The following is a 15913-nucleotide window of genomic DNA, read 5'->3' on the forward strand; positions in this document are numbered from 1 at the left end:
GAAATTAATATCGAAAATGTACAATCTGTTGCTAGACTGGGAAACGAAAGATGAAGAGGTTAAATCAGTCATGATTAAATGGGCACAAGATGTGGGACACAATATTCAGATGGAGGAATGGGAAAAACTATGGAAGAGTGGGATTAAATTTACAGCATGTGTGGCGACTGAAGAAAATTAGATACCATCTATACATCATTTTCATATAACTCCAGTCAAATTAGCAAAAATGTATAAATCTAAAGAAAATAAGTGTTGGAAATGTAAAATAGTAAAAAAAACCTACAGTGGTACCTCAGCTTAAGTACTTAATTCGTTCTGGAAGTACGTGCTTAACCTGAAACTGTTCTTAACCTGAAGCACCACTTTAGCTAATGGGGCCTCCTGCTGCCGCCGTACCACCAGAGCACGATTTCTGTTCTCATCCTGAAGCAAAGTTCTTAACCCGAGGTACTATTTCTGGGTTAGCGGAGTCTGTAACCTGAAGCGTATGTAACCCGAGGTACCACTGTATTGGGAAATGATTTTTTTTTTTAAATAACTTTTGTCAAAAAACCAGAAGCATCCCTACTATTACAGGAGTAGATATACCTAGATTACAAAAGAACTTATTTATGTATGCGACTGCAGCCGCAGAGTATTGCTTGTACAACACTGGTGTCCCAACTAAAGAAGATTGGCAAGTTAAATTAATGGAATGTGCTGAAATGGCAAAATGACAATGAGACTAAGAGAGATGACAACGAATATAAGGAAGAATGGAAGGACTTTATTGCATATATACAGAAGCAATGTACACAGGTTAATACATTGGCAGAGTTCTAGGACTACTTGTAATTACATTATGAATGAACAATAAGTAATTTTAATGGTTTTTATTTTACATTGGACGTGCGGTATGTTGATAAACACTGGAACGAAGGAAGGGACTAGGGGGTAAGTCAATTTTTTTGTTTGATATTGAATTTGTATTGATGTTGTTTTATTTTTGTTATATTGGGAAATTAATAAAATATGTATTAAAGAAAAAAAACCGATTGAGATTTTCGTTTAGTTATTTCATTGGATGCCCTGCCCACCCAGATCCTCCAATCTCCCGTTCCCAGAGCTCCTCCTTTCTGAAGAGGCGAGAAGGCTGGTCCAGGCCCGCCTCCTCTCTGTGCACTTGGTATATTTTCCTCGGCTGCGGGCGGGCGGGGGCGATTTGTGTCATATGACAGATCCAAGATGGCGTCGGCCAGGCTGCGGAAAGTTTTGCTGCTCCAGCTGCTGAGCGGATTTTGCTGGCTGAGTCCCGGGAGCTCGGCGGGGCCGGTGCCGCTGGTCATCTGGCATGGCATGGGTGAGTGAACGGGATCTAGTCAGGGTCTCGGCTGATGCTTTGTCGAGAGAGAGAGAGAGAGTTTAAAATGTTCATTCCGGTTTTTTGTTTTTGTTTTTGTAGCAGTCTTGAGAGAGTCTTACAAGGCTAGTTAGCTTTGTGGCTGGATGCAAATTCGAACCCTGGTTCTGGGTAAACGTTTTCCCACGGAGTTCCAGCCTCGTTGTGGTAAAGCACGACATCTGTATAGCATGTACTATGAGGTGCTTTAACAAAACGAATTGTAGCACAATCCTAGCCGTGTCTACTTGGAAGTAAGGCCTGTTTAATTCAATGGATCTTACTCGGATGTAAGTGGGGATCTCAGCCTTACTAACAGCAGTGTGGGCTTGTTCGTAGTTTAGTATCTGTCAACAGGTTGCTAATTGTCAGGAGGCTATTCATTTACCTGTGAATAAGCCCCATTTAACTTGCTGGGAATTATTTCTGAGAAGATCTGCATAGGATTGCACTGTCAGTTAACTCTTGTCAAGCAAAAAAATGGGGAAAACACCCAGGTACATAGGATGGAGCAAAGCAAGTGTTAATTAGTTGTTAAACTGTTGGACATGGGTTCAAGTTTGGGTTCTGCTACTTCAAAGTGTCACCACTTCAGTTACCTTGCAAGGTTTCTTTTAGGGTGAAACTCTGCGGCTTTCTTGTTTCAGTTTCAGAAAGAAGGTAATGTGGTAACTACCTAATGGTCCTGTAGCTTTCTGTTCCTTATCTGGAAAATCATAAGTTTGTAGTGCTTTGAGAACAGAAGCAGCACAGTTACACTATGACTGTGAAACTAAAAAACAAGTCTCCTCCAAGCCACTGTCTCCTGTTTGTCATTAAGCAGCCTAAAGGGTCTGGAGGGATTAGTATCTAAACCAGAGGGTCAGTTTTTCATTGTAGCCCATGTTTGCTAACCCCAGTCTCGTACTCCCCAATAGCCTGGCCAATCACATTTTCCTCACTGTGTGATTTACTAGGTTATCAACTTGCAGGAAACTGATCCAGTATTTCACCAAGCAAAGCTTGTATGCATCTCTCCCTAGTGGTTTTCCTTAAGAGAGGACTTGTCAGTAGTGACAATCTTTCTAGCATTTCTTGGGTGTTCACAGTTTTTTCTCGGTTGCTGTGATTGATGTGTAGACTACATTAGTTGAAAAGTGGATTGATACAGCTCATCCTTCTGCCAATTGCATAGCATAAAAAGACACACGTGCGCACAAATGAAGCTTGATTCTGCATGAATAGTGCAAATGGAAGCAGCTTTTATAAATACAGCAGTAATATTTAACAACTACCTCAGTGTAATTATCCTGCCAACAGTGACCTTTTTTATCTGCTGGCTTTAGTCTAAAAGCAATATTTGATGGATAAACAGACAGGTGGCAAGAAATCTGATGAAGTTTTTTCAAAGCTGGCCAAGTGCCACCCTTCCCTTTATGATCTTATCACTTAATTGGATTATACAAGGGGATGGTTGAATTGGAGTGGCATGAAAAGAACTGGGCATTCAAAGCTCATCTCAGTCAAGGAAAATGTATTATAATTTGTTTTAATGCAGAGGTGGGGAACTGAAGGTCCAGGACCAGACCCTCCAGGGCTCTCTGTCTGGCCCTTGGGACTCTCCCCAGCCCATATCCCTCCCTTGCTGGCCCTGGTTTGCACCCTTCTTGAGTATTTTTGCTTGGCTGGAATGTGTCCTTGAACTTTGATAGCGCCTCTTTCTTGTTTGGATGAGGATGGAGAGGGATGTGTGTAGAAACTAGCCTTCTGAACAAAGGTAAACATTAAATGGATTGCTGTGCCCACTTTTGCCTCTTGCCCTGCTCCTCCCCCAGAGGCATGTGGCCCTTGAGATGAAAAGGGCTTCCTGCCTCTGTAACTGGGATCATGGGACACTGTTTCTCAAAGAAATATGCTGACCAACATCATTAAATAACCAAAACTAAACAGAAGAGAAAATGAAACTTTAAAAAAAACGGAATTTAAAAATTGGAAGAATGCCATACAAAACATAGCATCTAGTTCCAGACAGTGACATTGCAAGTGTTATATGCATTTACAGTTGAATAAGACAGTGAGAAAGGGCAGGTAGCATTAATGCTGTTCCTTAAGACCAGTTTGATTCTCTTGCCTAACCCTCACTCTGCCCTAAAGCAGTTGCTGAGAAATTGCAAATGGGAAGGCATCCTGAAATAGCAAGACGTCTTGGAGTCGGGGTTAGCAACTGGAGGCCCCATGACCAACTCCAACCTTGAAAGAGGACCAGTTGCAGAAGGGGTATTTAGAGGTGATGAGGGGCTACATTAGGAGGTTTACTTGTTAGTCCACTTTGGGTGGGAGTAGAGGAGGGTGGCCCTTTTTTGCCCAGCCTCCTTTCAAGGTAATTGCTGACTCTAGGATGGGGGAGGGGGACCTTGTGCACCTCCTGATATTCGTGGACTTTCATCTTTCTTGACTACCGGCCTTGCTGATGGGAGCTGGTGTCCAGCAACATCTGGAGGAGCCACAGGTTGTCCACCTTGCCCTGAGATAATATTTCTTTTCCAGGGGTAAAGAGTTAGAGGAACTGGCTCCAGGTCAGGACCACCCCTCCAGCCACAGTATAAAAGAGAATATTTGTATCTCCTGAAAGGCCACAGGCTCCAGACTTCTATGACTCTTCACAGTGATTTCAGCCTCAATTAAAGACTGGTTTATAGCATGGCTGCATTTGTGTGATCATTCAGCTTTATAAAAGTCCAAGGCTCCAGACTTCTTGTCTTAGGGTTCTTACTCACTCCAAATCACCATGTAAGATGTTAAGCACACTCAGTACTGTGAGTGAGGTTTGAAATTTGGATGTGCACTCTCCTGTTGCACTTTTGATTCTGTTTCGGACTTTTACTCCCAACGGTTTGTAATCTGTTGCTTTTATTCATGGGATGGAGCACAAACAAGGGAGGGACTAATGACTAGGAAACTGATGACACAGCTGCTTGGGCAATTAATATTTTTTCCTTAGGGGAAGATGATATGTATAGCTTCCCTGCCCCAGATCCTCCTCCAGTTTCCTGCTGATCTTGTCTCTTCCCCTCAGGCTCTTTTGGAGTCCCAGGTTGATGAGATCAGGCCAGATTTCTTTATATGGTCTAAGGCTGCATACAGACAATATATTTAAAGTGCATGGATTTCCCCCCCAAAATCCGGGGATTTGTAGTTTAGCTCTCACAGAGTTATAATTCCCAGCACCCTTCAACTACAGTTCCCATGATTCTTTGGAGAAGAAATGTGCTTCAACTGTATGATATATATGCAGTTATAGACCCATTGTGAAATATAACTGGAATAACATGAAATGTTAGATATAGTATGAAATTTTGCATCCATCCAGATCTCATTCTGATATTATCTGGGCTTTTATCTTGATTACCAAACTTGTTCTTTCTTTCTTTCTTTCTTTCTTTCTTTCTTTCTTTCTTTCTTTCTTTCTTTCTTTCTAAAGGGGCTACCCTCCTAGTAATAGATTCACCATCTCCCTTCATATAAAATTCTCACAACACTATTGATCTGCCAGATAACGTGTCCTCAGTTCCCTGCCTCCTGATACCCTTTCTCTGCTGGGACTAATATTCAATGGCAAACAATCTAAATTGATGTCATGAGCATACAATTAACAAGGGGACAGGAAGCTCTGGACCATGTCTAAAGCCACATTCGACATGCATTTATTTTGAAGTGCAGTATTCCTATGTGTGTCTAAAACCATACTCTTGTCTCTTTTCCCCCACCCCTTTCTTTGGATGGGGCTTTGGATTACAGCTCTTCAAGTAAGTGCCTGTTGTATATATCTGGATCAAAATGGCTGAAGTTTAGTCAGGAAATCAGAAATCCATAGTATTACAGTGGTACCTCGGGTTACAGAGGCTTCAGGTTACAGACTCCGCTAACCCAGAAATAGTACCTTGGGTTAAGAACTTTGCTTCAGGATGAGAACAGAAATTGTGCAGCGGCGGCACAGCAGCAGTGGGAGGCCCCGTTAGCCAAAGTGGTGCTTCAGGTTAAGAACAGTTTCAGGTTAAGAACAGACCTCCAGAACGAATTAAGTCTTAACCCGAGATACTACTGTATTTATTAGATTTATATGCCTCATTATAAGATCTTAGGGAGGTTCGCAGAATAAAATACAGGTTAAAACAAGCACTTGATTAAAACAGCTAAACATTAACCTGCCCACTTCTCACAGACACATTTAAAAGGCTGCAGAATGTTAATCAGCCAAAGGGGAACATTTTCGCCTGGCGCCTAAAATACTGTATATATAATGAAGGAGCCAGGCGAACCTCCCTGAGGAGAGCATTCCACAAACGGGAGTATTATAAATATTACATGTTCCTTTTGCCCTTGTCTATGTGGGAGGTGTCAGTCTCCTGACTTACTGGCAAGAGAAGATGCACGCCGTTTGTATAAACCCACTTTATCATCCCTGTTATCTTCCCAGGTGTAGTCCAGGATGACGTTCAGCAGCCCTCGCACAAGAAACAGCATGCCTTGACCAGGATGGTCAGGAATGATAATTGTGTTGTTTGTGTGGAACTGAGAAACAAGTGTGTTTTTGTTTATCTGCTTATTACGTACCTTGGCCTTCAGTATCTCAAGAAGATATTTATGTGGCAGTTTTTGTAAAATGCAGGATTTTCTTTTAATGTAATCCCATTAACTTCAGGAGAGATAATTGAGCAATTAATTTAATAGTTGACCACCCTGCTTACTTGCGTTAAGGTGGGAGCCGAATATGGGGCTTCCCTATAGCCCCCTGGGGGCCCCAGTAACACATGAGCTGGGTCTACATTTGTTATATTTTGCAAATATATTTTGCTAGACTAAAAAAGAATGCTACTGCAACAGTCCTGTTGCTGAATTTCTATTTCAAAATCTTTCCCCTCATCTGCTTTTTTTTCTTTAATCCCAGGTGACAGCTGCTGCAATCCTGAGAGCATGGGTTACATAAAAAAAATCGTGGAGAAGAAAATCCCAGGAATTTACGTTCTGTCTTTGAAGATTGGCAGCAACTTAATTGAGGTGGTGTCATTTTTATTGTGAATTTTCTCAAGTAGGCACGGTGTTTAAAATGGTGCTCCTCATACTTTGTTAACTTGAGCTCCAGCTATCAGCCTGGAGAGCTCAGTTGGTTAGAGTGTGGTGCTGATAATGCCAAGGTTGTAGGTTCTCCTTAAGTGACAGCTGCATATTCTTGCATCGCAGAGGGTTGAATTAGATCAGGGGTCAGCACCTTTTTCAGCTGTGGGCTGGTCCACCATCCCTCAGACCATGTAGTGGGCTGGACGATATTTTGGAGAAAAAAATGAACGAATTCCTATGCCCCACAAATAACCCAGAGATGCATTTTAAATAAAAGCACACATTCTACTCATGTAAAAACATGCTGATTCCTGGAGCATCAGCTGGCTGGATTGAGAAGGCGATTGGGCTGCATCCGGCCCACGGGCCTTAGGTTGCCTACCCCTGGATTAGATGACCCTCTGGGTCCCTTCCAACTATTCAATTCTAAAGGACAGTGTGCAGAACATTGTGGACAGCGCTGCATGTCTTTTCCGTGCCACTTCATACAAGGATCTGTGCATTGATTGGGGCAATCAGTCTTGATGCCAAGACTGGCATTAGAGGAGGGACAGAGGTGGGGGAGTGTTTGTAGGGAAATGCCATTAGAACAAAGCATCATCTCTTCTGCCTGAAAGAGATGGTATGGTGAGGAGCAGTAATCTCATGAATCCAGTGGGGATAAGTGGAGGACCCTTTCTAGGGCAGTTGAATTCTTCCCACTCATATCTTTGCTGGTTCATGAGAAAGGCTAGGAGACCTGCCTGTTGATGAGCAGGATTCTCATCCCCCGCCCCCCGACCCAATGGACTTGTCAATCACAGTGGGTGTGCATGTCTGAGTAGGGGTGGGGAGAACCTAAAGGCACCATCATGGACACCTTTAAAACAGGTGTGAGCAAGTAAGGGAGTAAGAAGGGCAGACTCCCATGAAGTAACCCCGAAGCTGCGGGTTGTAATTGGATTTGGACGCAGATCTGCTTATGAGCTCCTTGAAGCCATGATGGCCTCTGACTTAGGCCTCTTCTAAGCCTTGTCTGTGCCTAAGCTCTGATCTTTAAATGGATTTGGTCCTGATGCTGAGCCGCCCAGCACTCCCACACGCGCATGGCTTTGGTTTTGCTACGCAGAGCTCAGAGCTTGGGTGCTGAATCAAATTCCACCCTGGCGTTACTTTTCCAAGCATTGAGGGCTGCCTTTCCCCAGTGGAGAGCTGTCGGGGGCTGCATCCCTGTAGTGAGTGGGGCCAGACACAAGCACTTGGACAAAGCGATTTCCCATGGAAGCAGCTAGGCATATATTCTGGGTGACCTCGGCTAAAGTTTCACTTCCCATTTTTTCCATAGACATAGAACTCTGTAGTCCCCCTAACTCCCTCTCCCTCTTGTATCCTGATGGAACGGCTGCTGGCTGCTAGGCACTTGAAGGAGAAGCCTGATGGAGTTCATCTCTCCCTCTTTACTTCTCCATTATTTCTATCTATCATCTCTCTATCTCTCTATCTCTATCTCTATCTCTATCTCTATCTCTATCTCTATCTCTATATCTCTCTATATCTCTATCTCTATCTCTTATCTATCTAATCTATCTAATCTATCTAATCTATCTATCATCTATCTATCTAATCTATCATCTATCTCTCTATCTCTATCTATCATCTATCTATCTATCTAATCTATCTGTCATCTATCTGTATCTATCTATCTAATCTATCATCTCTCTATCTCTATCTATCATCTATCTAATCTATCTATATCTATCTATCTATCTATCTATCTCTATCTCTATCTCTATCTCTATCTCTATCTCTATCTCTATATCTATATCTATATCTATATCTATATCTATATCTATATCTATCTATCTATCTATCTATCTATCTATCTATCTATCTATCTATCATCTACCCCTCTTGTGTTTGGTCCAGAAATAACAGTTAATGCAGAACACTGCAACATGTTTGCTGATCCTGCCAGCATATTACATCCTCAGCTCATAGATCTGCATTGACAACTGATTTGTTCCTGGGCCAAATTCAAGGTGGTCCTCAGCCCGGTGAGGAAGGCTGGGCCTGGGAAGGACTAACACCTGGCTCCTTTGAGACCAGGAGATTCAGCTGCAGAGTGACACTTGTTGAAACACTGGACAATTAGTGAGGGAAATCTATATACAAATTTGTCCCACTCTAGTGACTGCTGTATCATTGCATTATTAATATACTATAAACTTCACAAATACTCCTAAATGAGCAGGCATCTGGAGGGCCACAGGTTCTCTATCCCTGGGTTAGCGACTTCCATTTTAAACAGAAGGGAGGAGGGCTGATTGTCTGGGGAAGGGAGCTGCAATCTCCCTCTGGGGACTTGCCTTCCTCCTGCTCAGTGTGTGACACTTTGGCATGTGTAGGTCCTTGGCTGTCTCCTGTTCTTCAAGTTCTCCGTTTTCTTCAGGACATGGAGAACAGCTTCTTCATGAACGTGAATGACCAGGTGAAACTCGTGTGTGACGAACTCGCAAAGGACCCGAAGCTTCGAGGCGGCTACAACGCCATGGGCTTCTCACAGGGAGGGCAGTTCCTGTAAGTGTCTCAAGCGTTGCAGAATGAGGGAGGAGTTTTGGATGAAAGGGGGCGACTTTTGGTAGAATGCAGTGGTAGAGCAAGTGTGTTGCATGCAGAAGGCTCTTAGAAATGTTAAACAATCAATAGAATTTTTTTTGAATGTTTAAATCATATTAATTTTTAAAAATCACTTTTTAAAATGTTCAATTTTTTAACTTACTTTAAAATTTAAATTTAAGTCCCTCATGTGACATATCATATTAAAGTCCACGAAGTTCTGAAGAGATTGGTGTTTTTAGTTTTGATGTATGTCAATTCTGGACTGAGCTTTTAAGGTTGTTGTGCAAGGCCAAAATTGTCAATTTTTTGAAATTTCAAACCCTCATAACTCACAAATGGGATGAGATAAAAAAAATTGAAATTTTAGATTTAAGCTAAGTTTTGATTATTCAACAAGTGTACAAAATATTAAGAAAATTGGATGAGATGAGGTAAAAAAAGTTGAATCACTTGATATGGAGTGACCTGTGACATAGGAGGCTGCCTTTTACAGAACCAGGCCCTTGGCCCCTCCAGCTCAGTACTGACTACCTTAAAGATGGGGAACTGCAGGCCTCCAGATGACATCAAGTGTCCCCTCCCACCACCCCTGGCCATTGGCCATGCTGGCTGGGAATGATGGGAACATCCGACAGGCCACCCCACCTCCCTGACCTGAATTCCAATAAGAAGTATAATAAAATCTAACGTATATAAATTGAATTACAAAATCAATATTAAATCAAAGTCAATATAATCCTGCCAGTTCTACATTCTGCCCTGGTATATAAGAACTGTCTGGACAACGTGTCTTCTGCCTTGGAGGTTGCTGCTTAATCTGTTTTTGTCCCGTCCCCCCCCTTTCCAGGAGGGCGGTGGTGCAGAGATGTCCCTCTCCCCCAATGTTCAATCTGATTTCTGTAGGAGGTCAGCACCAAGGTAAGCCCATCTGAGTGGTCTTTTGTTTTCTAGACGGCGAGAATGCAGATTTAGGCGGGGAAAGTTATGTCATAGCAACAGAGGATGTTATGCCTGGAGGTGCGGACCATATGGATTCCTTCCAATCAGGATTCAGTCCCCATCATGGGACTGAAACTGCCTTGATTGCACTGGTCAGTGATCTCGGGCGGGCTAGGGACAGAAGGGAAAGCTGTCCCTGGTCCTGCTGTGAGTGTCTGGAGGCAGCTGGAGGATGGAAGGCAGTTAACGGATTGAGGTTGAATCCTGACAAGACAGAATACTGTTTTTTGGAGATGGGATGGGCGAATGTGGGGGACTCCTTGGTCCTGAATGGGGTAATTGTGCCTCTGAAGGAACAGCAGCACAGCCTGGGAGCCATTTTGGACTCACAACTGTCCATGCAGGCACAGGTCAATTCTGGGTCCAGGACAGCTCCACCTGGTACGCCAGCTGAGACCCTATCTGCCTGCGGACTGCCTTGCCAGAGTGGTGCATGCTCTAGTTATCTCCCACTTGGACTACTGCAATGTGCTTCATGTGAGGCTACCTTTGAAACTACAGCTAATCCAGAATGTGGCAGCTAGACTGGTGACTGGGAGTGGCTGCCGGGACCATTTAACACCAATCCTAAAGGATCTTCACTGGCTCCCAGTACGTTTCCAAGCACAATTCAAAGTGTTGGTGCTGACCTTTAAAGCCCTTGGCCCAGTGTACCTGAAGCAGCGTCTCCACCCCTGTCATTCACCCCTATCATTCACTGAGGTCCACCTCTAAGGGTCTTCTGGTGTTTCCCTCACTGAGAGAAGCAAAGTTACAGGGAACCAGGCAGAGGGCCCTCCCAGCCGATGTCAGGGAGATAAAGAACCACACAACTTTTAGAAGACATCTGAAGGCAGCCCTGTATTGGGAAGTTTTAAATGTTTGACATTTTATTATGTTTTTACACGTGCCGGAAGGAAGCTGTCCAGAGTGGCTGGGGAAATGCTGCCAGATGAGTGGGGTAGAAATAATAAAACAATACCAACAACAACAATTATTATTAAAGTAATAAGCATGACTAAGGGCCATTGATCTTAATGGCTGGTGTCATGTTCAGATCCTGAATGCCTGCAAATTGGTATCTTGCTGCCACAGGTGTGTATGGCTTTCCGCGTTGTCCCGGGGAGAGTTCTCACCTCTGTGACTGGATCCGAAGGATGTTAGATCTAGGGGCCTACACTGCAGTGGTCCAGAACCGGTGAGTTCACTTTGGCAGAAGTTAAATGTTATGGGGTGGGGGCATGTGCTTGGGGGGTGGGGCTTGCTCTGGCTTGTGTTTTGAACTCCCAGTTCTCCCTCCACTACAGCCTGGTCCAAGCCCAGTACTGGCACGACCCACTGAATGAAGAGGAATACCGGAAGCACAGTCTTTTCCTGGCGGACATCAATCAAGAGCGAGTAAGTTTGATAGGTTTGGGCCTTGCCGGTCTGGCTGCTCATCCCACCCCTCTAATCAAATCCAAAAACAACACCTGTAAACTGCAGGAAGTTTTTCGTGAAATTGTGAAGGTGTGGAAGGGCTCAAGAAAGAAAAAAACAAGCTAGAAAAAGTAGAATAAAACATTCAAAAATCAAACAGATATTTGCAGGGCATAGTATTTAGGCACACAATGGAGCAGCCTTGCTGAGCCTTATAAGATCTGCACCTGGTCAGTGACCAGATACAAGAATGCCTGTGAGCTACATGCTTATGCTTCCTTAGAGGAAGGGTTGCTGTTGACGTTTAACTTGTTTTGTTACGTACTATAAACCTTGTTTTGAAGGATGAGTTATTAAACATATAGTCAGTTAGTACCCAAACAGTATGTTTGCATAATAATATAAAAGGTAAAGGACCCCTGGACAGTTAAGTCCAGTCAAAGGCAACTGTGAGGTGCGGCACTCATTGTGTGCATACTCATATGCATATGCAAACTCATTTCGCTTTCAGGCCGAGGGAGCGACATTTGTCCACAGACAGCTTTCCAGGTCATGTGGCCAGCCTAAACTGTTGGGGCGCACTTGGGTCAGGATTTGCATGGAATTTTCTGCAGTGTCATCAGCAAAGCAGATTCCAAGGTAGCTTGGGATTCTCTTAAATCTTCTTTTCTCTCTGTCTTTTCCTCCCTCTGTGCCCCCATCTTCTTTCTAGAGCAACAACAGTACGTATAAGAAAAACCTGATGTCTTTGAAGAAATTTGTGATGGTGAAGTTCCTCAATGATACCATGGTGGACCCTCCTGCATCTGAGGTGGGCAGCTCTGTGTGTGTGTGTGTGAATGCGTATATATGTGTGAAAAACACATGCAGAATGTGATGAAATGGAAGGGGGCTGATTTTGCAAACCCGATATACCGTATATACTTGAGTATAAGCTGACCCGAATATAAGCCGAGGCACCTAATTTTAGCACAAAAAACTGGGAAAACTTAATGACTTGAGTAAGTATAAGCCGGTTCACCATACCACAAACCTGGTGGTGGCAGCAGCGGCAGAGGAAGAACAAGCAGCCCAAAAGGGACAGGCCTTTGCTGGCCTGGTGCATGTAGGTATGAACTGGCCATTGCAACAGCGCGTGGCTCATTTTGTTGCTCTCCTCTTTCCCCAGTGGTTTGGTTACTACCGGAGCGGTCAGGCCAAAGAGACCATTCCCTTGCAAGAGACCTCACTATACACAGAGGTAACTATCCCGAATGTTGCTATTATTCCTATCAAGAATTTGACACCAAACCAGCTGTGTGATATCCCATCATTTGTGGCAACAAAGAGTTTTGTAACTAGATAAAAAAATGCAGAAGAGAGATTATTATCTACAGGTGACTCCCCACTTGCATGGGGGGGGGTTGTGTTCTGGGGGCCCCATAATTGTGTATAAGTGGAGAGCACTCTTATTTAAGTGGGGCGTGCTTGTGGTTCACATGGAGACCATCCTCTTTGGGCTATGGGGAGCCAAGAGGATGCTCTAGGGTGCTCCCCTCTTCTAGGTTCCTGTGCTGCAGGTGTGCATAGTTGCATGCAAGTAAATTCCACTCTAAAGTTGTCTGCTTAAAGAGCTGCATAGTGTTCTAAAAACACAGATTTGCAGAATTTGAAATTGAGACAGTTGACAGGAAAATGATAAATGAGTCTAAGCTGGTGTAGCTGAACAGAGATAATCTTCCAAACCTGAAGATGTGCTGACCACTGGAAGCACGTTCCTTCCAAGCTTTTACAAGAGAGCAGGGTGCATGCTTCCAAAAACAACAGGCAAATGTGTGTCTTTTTTTTTAAAGACTTCAATAGCTTTTAGGAATGCATACAGTATTTAAGAATGGTTACTGCCTCCTCTCAGGGGCCAGTTAAAGGAATTTGGTTGGATTAGCACTGCAACCTTTTAAGTGACTGAAAGCCTTTGTGAATTAATTAAAAAGGCAGCCCTGGTTAATGGGACAACACATTGGGTGAGGTCCAACAATATTGTACTCAGCATAGTAGACCCATTGAAATCAGTGGATGTAACTTAAAATAGTATGAATTGCAGAAATATTTGAAGAGCATCATCCCTACACTCTTGAATCAGTGCAACTGATACACTGGCTGTGAGCCGCAAAACATCTGGCCAAGTGGACAGATACTACCCTGAACGATTTGTAGTTAAGAGGTTAAAAATTAACAGCCTGTTTCTTTATGCCCTTTTCTTGTCACTGCTGCTTGCCTTTAACTTAATGAAGCAGGGGGTGTAAATTCACGCCAGTTAACTTGGTGGAATTTCCCCCTAGACTGCAGCTTAGTTCTAACGGTAGGTTTTAGCATTTTTCCAGTAGTTTCCTTGGTGCCCTCAAACTAGATTGGCCCAGGATCTGCTCAGAGGAAGCCTTGATAGTTAAACTGGATGTAAGCCAGTTTAGGATTGTTCTATATATGCAGCTGTGAAAACATTTGCTGCTGTATTTTCTCTGAAGCTCCATTTATAGTAGCTCCAGTGCTTATGATTGCAGCTTCAGGATCTTAATACTGATTTATTTTATTTAATAAAATTTATATACCCAGTTGACTGTAAGAAAAAACCTCAAAGTGGGCAGGAGTGGACTTGTTCAGCCTACTTTTTTTACTAGAAGTCCAAGATCTGCTAACAAGTCAAAAGACATATAGTTGGAAGCAAACACTCTTTCAGCCAGCAATCTACCAGTAGATCCCAAACCACCTTCTTTGCATGCTGCTGCCTAAGTTTTGCATGGTGATTTCTAGCTGAGGTCCATCTGTTTGTTACTCTATATTCCTTCTTTCAGGATCGGTTGGGTTTGAAGGAAATGGACCAAGCAGGGAAGCTGGTGTTCCTGGGCGCAGAAGGAGATCACCTCCACTTTTCTGAAGAATGGTTCTACAAGAACATCTTGCCATTCTTACAGTGAAACTGATGATGACCCACAGGCTGAGCCTGCCTTTCTGTGTTGCTGGAGATGAGAGTGTTTGGTGTGCTCCTTTATAGTGCTTGGCTGGAAAGGAGAGACTTCTCACTAATCTGCTAGGTAGGGGCTAGCTTGATATAAGGATTAACACCAATTAATTGAAGTCTCTCAGTAGGTCTTCTGCACCTTTATTCAACACAGCCTGACCTCTATCAGCTTTGCCCTGGAGAGGCACTAAAATAGAACAGTCCTTTCAGCTATGTGAAAAGTCATTCGTATTTGTTTTGGGATGGCAAAATTGATGTGGGTTACAGTGCTTTATCAGCCTCCTTTTCTGGGATCTGTGCCAACCTTTTCCTGCCCCCCAAATGTTTTGACTACAGCAGGAGGGGAGGATCACTTTGTCTTCTTCCTCCTTTAGTGATTTTATTAGGACAGGCAGCCATCAAAATGAACACATTTGTTTGTGGAGCATGTTGTGCAAGGCTGTGTGAAACTGAGGATGCGATATTGCAGTTAACCTTTTGCAGATCTCAGGGATGGGATATTTAATACCTCTTGTTAGAACAAGAGATAAAATGGGGGTGGGGTGGGGTGGTGCGCTAGCTTACGTTTCTCTCACCAGACTGCAAGTCTGAAAGCAGGCAGGAGGTCTGTGGTACACAAGAGAAACAGGTGACTTATATGTGCAACAATACTGTTGGGCCGTGTGAATGGCAGGATGTTAAGAAAGGGTGATTCAAGCTCTTTGGCTTTGTATTGTATTATAAGCAATAGCACACAAAAAAATCAGCACATTCCAATAAAAATGTTTAAGATGATTCAGTGAGCAGCAGCACTGCTTTATTCGTAGAGGAAGGTTGCATCCTCACTCCTAGCATGAAGCAATATTCCTCTTGAAGGCAATAGAAGAGGTACTGCTCCCCATGTTGTTGGTTTCAAAACTCCCTTCAACCCCCCCCCAAACCATTATGGCTAATGAGGAATTATGGGAATTGTAATCTAGCAATAGGTGCAAAACACAAGATCTGCAGTTCAGTAGAGATACTCACTTAGAAGAAGCAGAAATGTCATTTTCCTCAAACTCCCACCTGGGTTCTAAAGGGCAGAGGCTGGATGATGAAGCAATGCTGCATCTTCCAAGTTGCAGTCTACATGCGAGTCTGGCAAACTTGCAGCCCTTCACTTGTTGCTGGATTACATTTGCTACTCCATCCCTGACCACTAGCTCTGCTTGCTAGGACTGATGGAAGGAAGTTGGGTAGCCAACAGTTTCCCCACCCATTATATACAGTGGTGCCCCGCAAGACGAATGCCTCGCAAGACGAAAGAGTTTTCCGTTTTGGAGGTGCTTTGCAAAACAAATTTCCTATGGGCTTGCTTCGCAAGACGAAAATGTCTTGCGAGTTCCTGCGGGGGTTTTTTCCTTCCCCCCCTTTTTCTAAGCCGCTTATCCACTTATCCGCTAAGCCGATTAGCCGCTAAAAGCTGC

General features: G+C 43.6%; 1 protein-coding gene across 1 annotated transcript; it reads left to right on the forward strand.

The window, feature by feature from the left end:
- The first annotated feature begins 1187 nt into the window (after positions 1–1187).
- On the forward strand, positions 1188–15242 carry PPT1 (palmitoyl-protein thioesterase 1). The gene is made up of 9 exons (XM_079987794.1): positions 1188–1342; positions 6309–6418; positions 8907–9034; positions 9924–9994; positions 11150–11252; positions 11362–11452; positions 12186–12284; positions 12642–12713; positions 14302–15242. The coding sequence occupies exons 1-9, from the start codon at positions 1228–1230 to the stop codon at positions 14422–14424; spliced, it is 912 nt and encodes a 303-aa protein (XP_079843920.1). The 5' UTR covers positions 1188–1227; the 3' UTR covers positions 14425–15242.
- The last annotated feature ends 671 nt before the right edge of the window (positions 15243–15913 follow it).

The sequence above is a fragment of the Podarcis cretensis genome, assembly GCF_951804945.1.
Source record: "Podarcis cretensis genome assembly, chromosome: 8".
Lineage (NCBI taxonomy): Eukaryota > Metazoa > Chordata > Lepidosauria > Squamata > Lacertidae > Podarcis > Podarcis cretensis.